This window comes from Cynoglossus semilaevis, chromosome 1 (genome assembly GCF_000523025.1).
Source record: "Cynoglossus semilaevis isolate Cse_v1.0 chromosome 1, Cse_v1.0, whole genome shotgun sequence".
NCBI lineage: Eukaryota > Metazoa > Chordata > Actinopteri > Pleuronectiformes > Cynoglossidae > Cynoglossus > Cynoglossus semilaevis.
This window is the reverse complement of record NC_024307.1, coordinates 15,223,115-15,232,816: the sequence shown is the minus strand read 5'-3', so window position 1 is coordinate 15,232,816 and position 9,702 is coordinate 15,223,115. Positions and strand designations below refer to the sequence as shown.

General features: G+C 39.6%; 1 protein-coding gene across 1 annotated transcript in view; it reads right to left on the bottom strand.

Annotated features, from left to right (window-relative positions):
• pacs2 (phosphofurin acidic cluster sorting protein 2) overlaps positions 1 to 9,702 on the bottom strand; it is a 55,995-nt gene that overhangs the window by 13,859 nt on the left and 32,434 nt on the right. Inside the window, exons 2-9 of the mRNA XM_008313215.3 lie at positions 5,885 to 5,972; positions 4,672 to 4,761; positions 4,262 to 4,387; positions 3,379 to 3,541; positions 3,064 to 3,137; positions 2,076 to 2,156; positions 222 to 281; positions 1 to 137 (exon numbers count right to left, since the gene is read on the bottom strand). The exon at positions 1 to 137 is cut by the window's left edge and continues 11 nt beyond it. Of these exons, the coding sequence (XP_008311437.1) occupies positions 1 to 137; positions 222 to 281; positions 2,076 to 2,156; positions 3,064 to 3,137; positions 3,379 to 3,541; positions 4,262 to 4,387; positions 4,672 to 4,761; positions 5,885 to 5,972 (819 nt within the window). The remainder of the gene's footprint in view (positions 138 to 221; positions 282 to 2,075; positions 2,157 to 3,063; positions 3,138 to 3,378; positions 3,542 to 4,261; positions 4,388 to 4,671; positions 4,762 to 5,884; positions 5,973 to 9,702) is intronic.

The following is a 9,702-nucleotide window of genomic DNA, read 5'->3' as shown; positions in this document are numbered from 1 at the left end:
GTACTGAGGACACTGTCGTCATCGTCCAGCTCTGGACCACTGTCACTGGGATTCTCAAACTCCACACTGTCCAGGTCCAGGTCTTCTTCCTCCACCTCATGAGGCGGCTCTGCAGGATCCTGCTCTGAGTCCAAGACCTTCGCAGGAGCAAACAAACACATGTAATTGAGAGGAGAAAGGAGCAGGAGGAGCAGGTTGAGATATCTGGAGAAAACACCAACCTCGTCAGAAACCCTGAACCTCTTCAGCAGAGCCACCACTCGCTGCTTAAAGTTCTGCTGCTAAAACACAGAAGGTAAACACACACACACACACACACATCAGGGAACATCAACTGTACATGTGACCCAGTTAGAGTTCAGTCCAGCAGTCGATGCTGCAGCTCCTCCACGTTGGTGATTTTTACCGGCAGCAGATACATTTGCAGAACAGGCTGCAGATCGATGTGGCTCTGTGTGTGTGTGTTCATGTCAAATCAATATTCATGCTGCATCATGCTTCATCTGCTCCCTGGCTCCTAGGCTTCATCACACACACACACACTTGCCAGTGCTGCTCAATAAAAGTCATATGATCCCGGGGACATAATCATAAAAACATCTCTGGTTCCCTCTGACAAGGAGGTGTTTATGTATGAGTCCATTAACCAACAGAGGTTGAACTCGCTGAGGTGGAAAATGGAAAATCCTGCTGTGAAAAACCTCAAACATCTGGACTTATTTTGAACGACAAACACTTTGTGCAAAACACGAGTAAGAGCGATTCCCTGGAACAGCTGCTGACGCACCGAAAGTAATCACATTTGCATTTCAGTCACACGCCTACTTTTCCATCTTCATTTAATGTTAACACTTTCATGCAAATGTTTCGCTGTCAGAAAAGTGCATTTAAAGCATTCAGTGGAAACGCCTGCTGCCTCACACCTGAGAATAAAGCTGTGAATATATACGGAATCTGTCCTCAAACATGTTCTGTTTCAGGTGGAATTATGGGAGTGAACGTGGAGCTTTGATGGACTGGAGAACCTTGCCCTAGCCTGTAAACTAACAGGGTTTGTAGCACCCCCTGCAGGGGAGGACGGTTGGAGAGGGCTGCTTCCTTTGTGTTTATAAAAACTAATAGGAATTTTCTTCGTACTCATTAAAGCAGAAAATAGTGTGCAGCAAATTAGAAATGCATTTTACAACATGGCTAGTTTTAGTTTCAGTCCATTCATGAGGCTGTAACTTCCTGGGGCCTCAACAGGCGCAGGCAGTAAATCTACAGCTGACAAACTGACTGTGGAGTAATAAGTATTTTTGAAATGAATTCAAATTTTGAGGGAAACTCTTAAGATAAACAGATGACTACTATGCACCAACCAAGTGAAGCTAAACTTAGCTAGCTAAACTTCCATCATTTTGTCACAAATAAAAACGTTCCATATTTACCTGCTGTTATTTGTCTTCCTGTTCCAGCAATTAATATATATATATATATATAAAACTTTGTCATATTTAGGAATTCTGTTTCACCACAATTAATAATAATTAATTGTGATTAACCCACACTGGCTTACAATTAATTAGAACAAAAATTTGACACACAAACCTTTAACCATCATCATGAAGGAGTTAGTGTTTGACGCTCTAACCTGATATATATATATATATATATGTATATATCAACAGTGATCAGACAAGAATGGCTAATAAAAGCAGGAGTAAACTGCAGGAGAGATTTACAGTCTGTCATGGTCACAAGCATTTAAGGTTTTCTGCTCTGACATGAGCTACGCTGACAATTACTGCTTCACTGGTCTGTGTGAGAAATGGCAATAAAGTCAATCTTGATTTTTGAAGGTTTTACGAGTGTCGAACTAACAAATCACAGATTAGAGCCGGTTCCCTCCTAAAGCTCCATACATCAGAGCTGCACATGAGCATATTTGAGAATATCCATCAAAATTGTTGTAAGGCATTTAAACAAGAAACTGTGGAGTTCAAGAAACTATAATGTTGCCTACATTTGTCATATTTGCATTTTAGATGATCATTTAACTTAGAAATAATTACTACATATTTGTCCTTTCTTACTCTGGTGATAGAGGGCGTTCTCACGATCGACCTTCTCTGCTTCTTTGGCTTCCTGACGTCGTATTCATCATCCTCAAGATCCTAAAAATGTCAAAAAAAGAGAACAGAATCAGAACAGGGTCAGACCAGGGTATGTACTGTGGCTAAAATCTTGTCAAAATGTAATTTAAAATTAGCTACGTTACGATAAAAGCTTAAACAAAAACTAGAATATTAGTACACCTGTTTAGAGGTGGTCCACAAATGTCCAAACAAGCCAACAGTGAGTCCAAAACATTCTTAAAAATAAGGAAATATCTTGGAAACTGAGACAAGTTGGCAGAGAAATAAAATAAAAGTTAACATGAAGCCAAGAATTATTGTAAGGTAGTTTGAAAAAAGAAAAGCTGAACAAAAATAATGCTAATAAATGGGCTAGCCATTTACCTCATCCAAAATAATTCACCAAATTTAACATAATTAGCAAACAGTTTTGAAAAAAAATCAAAAATTCAAAATAATTCACCAAATTTAACATAATAAGCAAACAGTTTAGAAAAAATAAAAATAGTAATGAAACAACAAAGAAATGTATAGAATAATAAAAAAACTTAAAGGTTATGATAAAAGCTAAACTATATCAAATGCAGCTAATGACTAGAGCTAGCCAACATAGCATGTCATAAACTTAGCTTTAGCTTACAAAAAGGAAAACAAAAGACAAAAAACACGAAAACCTCATCACAAAATCAACAAGTTTGGTCAAAACAGAAAAGGCAGCACTTATTGGAGAAATATTACTAAAGTAAGTCAGAGAAAAAAAGCTAAAAGTGGCTAAAGCTTGACCTTCAATTGCTAACGTTAGCTGGCTCTAAAAAGCAGCTTCCTGATCAAAGACCAATGATGATTTTACATGATGGCATTAGTGGATTGTTGGGCAGAAGAAACCAATTTAATCTCATGTCACAGCCAAGTATTTCAGTCCTTGGCATCTCGTCCTCACACTCACCTGTCCCTGCACAGCGTCATCACTGGCCTCCTGCTCTGAGGAGAAACTCTCGTACTCCTCCTCTGAGTAGTTATCTGAAGGGGAGTAGAGCCACGGATAAAACTGGTCATGAATATTTCAGTCGTCCTCTGATTTTGACATGAAGCCATCTTATTAATACACACAGGCAGTCACACACACACACACACACACACACACACAGAGATTTCTGCTGATCTCTTCTCTCTGTTCCGTCACGTTTAGACATGAGCTGATAATGACCACTTCCTGCTGCTTTAACCTCTGACCCCAGGCAGCGATAATGAGCGTCCGTACCAGAACACTTGATCTTCTGTCCTCCCTGCAGAGCTGCCTCCTCGTGGTCGATGGGCTGACTGGACAGGGAGAAGATCCAGATTTCTGCCACCTTCCCCAGCATGTCCTTCGTGTTACTGCAGAGAGGCAGGACCTGACCTCCCTCCGTCGGATGCTGCATCACCTGAGAGGAGGTGGAGGAGGAGGAGAAGGAGGAGGAAAAATGTTGAGCCCAGCTCATTTCTCTGCCTGTTCATTTTACAAGGCGCAAAAATTCTGCTCTTTCACCAAAAATATAAGGTATTTTAACGACATTAAAAACGTTTTATTTTAAAATTCACATTCATTTTAGAAGGGTTTTCCAATGATAAGAAATAACAGTGACCTTGCAATTTTAAATGACTCTGGTTACAAAAGAACATAAACAACAAGAAGAACATTTCTCAAGAGGTGTTGCAGACCACAAACCACAGGGAGCAGCAGCAGAAACACATCAACAATAGTCTCTTTTTACTGACTTCCAATATTTTTATCCAGTAAGTTTGACCTTTGGTAATTAGGGCTGTGGTTTGACACACAAACACTGCATGTACATATAAATGAATCATGTTAATACTAAAGAACACTTAATATGAGTATTTAAAGTCAAACTTTCAGAGTAAAAATCAACATTAAAATTAGTTGCAAGTTGTTAGTTTATATTTAAATAATAGACATATATTAGAAGAGGTTGTAAATATAAATATAAATATAAATTACATTAATTTGCTAAGCTAATTATTGACTATATTTCTAAGACATAAAAGTTTTAGTTTCAGATGATACATTTAAGAAAAATAAAATACTAAACTGAAGTAAACCCAACTAAACCAGTGACCCTAAACATGACCCTGACCCCGCTCACCTCTGCCATGTCAATAGACCCGACAGCCAGAGTTTTGTAGCCCAGGATGGTTCTGTTCTTGTATCTCTTTCTCCTCTGGAGCATGATCTGCAGCTTGTTTCCTTCTCGCTTTAAAAAGTGAGGATACTTGAGGAGCAGCCCAAAAAAAACAAGGAGGAAAGAAAAACAAGTGATATTAAACACAAACAACTTCATTGTGAGACCATGCAGCAGCTGGTTTGGCCAGAAAATGAAGCAAACTTAGCCCAGATTAAAGAAGAAGAAATGGAATATCAAGCTGTAGTTCTCAAATGTACAATAGTGCCATATCATTAGTTTAATAATAATAGTCCTGTATTAGCAGTATCCCACATCAAACCTGTGAGTTAACCCATTCAGGTCCCCACGTGCAAAAAGGGCTGTGTCTGCACCTGCAGTGAGAAGTTCAGAGCCAATTCTGTCTCCACTGACCCACTGGGTGGCAGCACTATCTCATGGGACCTGAGGATCCGTTTGGAGCCCTGGAAATGAAATCAAATAAATTAACAGACAGACCCACAACATTCTGAGTTTTTCTCATCTGCAGCTTCTCATGTTTTTCCCTCTGTGTAATGGAGTCAGTATTTCTGCTGCAGAACATCCATTATTCAACAGGATCCAGCACGTTTTAAAACACACAGTGTGTGTTTTCACATGTTTTAGCACAGTTATAGTCTTGGATCAAACACCAGGGAGCTTAAAGTCCTCACTGTGACAGTGGTTCAAACGTTACACTGACGTCTACCCAGGAAACGGCATTTAGTTCAAGTCTAATATTACTATATTATATATATATATATATAAAACATTATTTATATAAATATAAATGTTATATAAATATATAACATTATTTCATGTTAACCCAAATCTTCGTCTAGCGTCTAGGATTATCTAAGCTAGTTAGCTTGATCAAAACAATTAAAACTCTGCCAGTACAATACATTTATTCCATTTCTTATTATTATTTATCAAAAATAAACGTAAAAGTGTTTGACGACAATCATTAAAGCTGTTATTCATTATTATTTAAAGAGAAATAAAAACACAGAGGTAACCTGGATACGGTGAGAGGAAGTTAACCAATACACGCATGTCTCAAAATAGCTCTCAGTTTCCCAGGAAGTCAGCAAAAATATTTTAAGATTAACCTTTGACAAAGGAGAGCTGCAGAGCTCCATAGTTAAAAGTCAGCATAAAGATAAATAAACCAATGCAAAACAACTAATATGACACACAGTATAAATAATGATGTTCAGGTGTTAGAAATGAGCAAAAAGTTCATTTACGGGGTTCAAATTGACCAAATATTATTAAATGAATATCAGATAAATATCCCAGTGTCAGCTCATAATTAGCTCAAACTTAGCCAAAAATACATAGAAAAGTAGCCACACATTAGCTCTGGAGCTAAAACTAAACTAGAAAGACGACTTATTTGATTAAGAGTTTTGATTAAATGTCCCAAACACCAATTTCACCATTACAAACCTGACTACTCTGTGTCTGGATATTATAAACTCCACCTCAGGCAGTGAACTGTGAGTGTTTGGGTGTTTTGGAGTGACAGGTTGAAGCGTGTCTGCCCTGTTGTGTCTACAAACATACCTGAATTTTAACAGCAATGACCACAGAGATCAGCTCTTTATCCAGCTCCCTCATCACCACCAGCTTCTTCAGAGTCAGACTGCACAACCTGCAGAAACAAGAGTTCACTTCAGACGCTCTGTCAGGCTTTCTTTAAAGGTGCAACAGCAAATAAGGCAATAACAAACAACATTCTGGTCACGTTTGTTTTTATAATCACTGAACAGCTGAGGGAACCTCCTGCAGACCCCTGACCTCAGAGCTGCTGCTGCTGTGACTGTTTCCAAGCAAATATTTTCACGGAGCGGGTTATGAAGTGAGAGCAGGCAGAGGGCACTGAGGTTCATGTCAGACCTGAGTCCCAGAAGTCAACGCTGGGTCTCATTCTTCAGGTGTGAGAACATCTAGGACACGTTTGCTACGATAATAATAATCAGTGGAAAAATCTGTGGCAACTGAGAACGGAGAAAAGTTGAACATTTAACAGCTTTATTTCTGTATTTTTATTTTTGAGGAATGTGCTAACGTCCACTAGCAACAATATTTGTTCTGTAGAACCTTTTTGATTAACTTTGTTATTACTTTATTACTTTTGACGTTAAACCCAAAAATCTCTTCAAACTCTTCATCAATAATTTAAGACACATGCACGACAATATTTTCCTTGAACTGACTACACGTCGGTCATGAAGCTGACATCTGTTGCTCTTCTGCTTCATCCAGCAGTGGAAAGTAGGCCAAGCCCCGGCCCAATGCTAACCAGACCACAGCTGGGGATAATTACCTGTGTTTATTCCTCCAATCTCAGTTTATTCCAACATTCAAATTACCCTCTGAGTAAATTCACTGCACTGTAAGTTTCACCATTTCAGGAGAAATAAAGGACTTTTTAAATCACGTGTAAATTCTCTGTCAGGACTGCAGCCATTAGCACATTAGCTTAGCACTGGAAAGCTAGCTGCTACCACGACTTGGCCATGAAACATATGAAATAATAACAATATCACTGTCTTAGAACTATCTGTATTTAATAGTAGTTTATAGTTTATCTATATATACACACAGTGTATGTGAGGAAAATGGAAAAACTCCTTTTTTCTAGAAAATTCCTTTTTCCTTCTCACAGAACTAAAGGTCTATTTTTGGCCTAATGTCGCCCAAGGATATGAGATTTGCTGACTCTAGAACAGTTTCCTTTCCAAAAAGCTTCTTACTTTGCTTTACAAAAACATTTTGAACACTGAACACATCTATCCACTTCTATATTAGCCCTGAGTCGCAGATCAATCAATGAGAAACAAGAACATGTTAAAGAATCCTGTAAAAAGGACAAAAAGAAGAAACTTTGGCACAAGATCACAAACAGTCAGTTCAGCACCCAGGGGTTTATGGCACTCTGGGCTAAGTCCTGCCCCTCTCTGGGGTACCCCTGGAGTGGGGGGGGGGCATTGTTTGGGATTTCAAGTGTTAGATGCAGGACAAGGAGAAGGAAAAGGAGGAGGAGACGAGGAGGAGAGCAGTGGTTTAACAAGCCTGTCACGATTATTCAGACACTGTCACTGAATCAAGAGAAACGAGAAGTTTCTTTTTCAGCCACATCTTGGCATCACTTCCCTCAAAGTCTGCAGGACCGTCATTTATCATCCCGCAAACACTGCTGAGGCTGCTGCTGCTGGGGCTGCTGCTGCTGCTGTTGCTGAGGCGGCTGCTGCGGCTGAGGCTGCTGCTGCTGCTGCTGGGGCTGCTGCTGCTGCTGTTGCTGAGGCGGCTGCTGCGGCTGAGGCTGCTGCTGCTGGGGCTGCTGCTGAGGCTGCTGCTGCTGGTGGTAGCAGTGACATCACTCCTTAATTATTCAAGGGCATTAAACCGGGCCGTTGAATGTGGTCCAGCAGCAGAGTTTTTTTTTGTTTTTTTTTTACATGTGTGACTGAGGAGGAGAGTGAAGTGAGTGAATGGAGTGAAGTGAGTGAATGGAGAAAAGCTCAGAGAGGTGACGTCAACACATCAACATCCTCTGTGGTTCAGTTCTAAAGATTCAGGAAGTGACCTTGGTATGGAACCTGACCCTTGGTTGAGCCTGTATTAGGAGAACAGCAGGAACAACAGTGGCCACAGGGGGAACCATAGACAAACACCCACAGACGTTTCTAAATAAACACAAAGGTTTACAGTCCATGTCTCTTCCTGGACAAAGTCAAACACCTTTCAAACACCTTTCAAGGATCATTTTTTAAAAAAAAACTTTTTGTCAAGTCAGTTAGTTGGACTTCTGGCCATTGTGCTTTCTTTGCTAACTTGTTATGAACTGTATGACATGCTAGCTATCAGGCCGTGTTGGCTAGATGCTAGAGCTACTTAGTGTCAACAGTAAATACAGTAAGTGATCTTTTAGCTAACCCTCTACTGATGATTGTCGTAAAAGCTTTTGGTTTAAAAGATCTGTAGCTGAGAACTGTGTGTCGTCTATTTCTGGCTTTTTTTTACGCAGTTACTTGGGGGAAAAGTTAGCATTTTTAGCATTCACAGCCTCTCTTCAGAAAACTGTTAACGTCTGTACTACATTTAAAGTACTGTTGTGTTACATTGCCGTCATTCAGAAACAAAGCACAGAATCAAATTAAAAAAAATAATAATTCCAACTTATTTTAATTCTGCATTTTAAAAGTGTTGCATTTCAGAAGACAATGTTTCTGCAGACCAACAACAGCTGCCATTTTCAAGCACTTTAGGCAACAACCAAGTATTTACGAATCCTTGAAAATCCAACAAACAAATTCAAGCAGTGTCAAGGATTTCCAGCAGCCAAACAGACCTTGGCCAGTGTGTTTTCACAGCACAGTGAGTATCCATCAAACAGCAGTGTAAAGAAAACACAGGGACAGGCAGAGAGAAAATGACAATGACAGGTTTCAAGGGTTTGAATGACAACCTTTGACTTCGTCTCCAACCCAGACTCGACCCAAGACATTCCAGGCACAATGGACACAAGACTGAGAAAGGCTGGCATTGTTTCCAGCCTGCACACACACACACACACACACACACACAGAATGACAGAGAAAAAGACACAATACCCAGCATTCTCAGACTCCTCTTTTGTTTTCTAACCAGTTTCCATCGGTTCCAATCCCACGTCAGTATCAGTGTGGAGTCAGTGAGGTGGTGAAGTTCTTGGTTTGTGTGGGAATTAAACATTTGTCACCCAGGACGCTTTGCAAAACAAGTCACATTTGGCTGCGTCTTCTAAAAAGAGCAGCAGGGATTACTGTCTCCAGCAGCAGATCTGCTGCTGTTGACCTGTGTCTCATTAGTCACTGACCTGGATCAACTGCAAACATGAGAACCTGGACAAACAGTTCCTATTTTAATGGCAATTACTCCCAATATCTGTGATTTGTTTTCTTTAGAGGCAGCAGAGTTTGTATGAAGATTCTACGATTACTACAGAAAACAAAGGTCAAACTTGCCAACACACCTGAGATATGGAATTACAAACACAACTTTGTTATACTTTAAAAAAAATCAAACTAAAAAAAATTCAACAAACAGAATCTGAATCGACTTATTAAGGACCAAATTTGACTTCAGGTCCATTTTCTCAGCGTTGTGTAAATACTGTTAATTAAGTTGTTAAATGATTTTGGATCAAACTATTTGACACATTTTAACACCAGTTCAGTATGACACACATTGTACATCCAACAATTCCACTGTCCACTCACTTCTAAAACACAGTCCAGACCACACACACACATACTTGAAAATATTTTTTGTTTTGTTTCATGAGACTCAATCCACTGTGGAGGCTTCAACTTCAGGTCACACTCACGACTCACAGC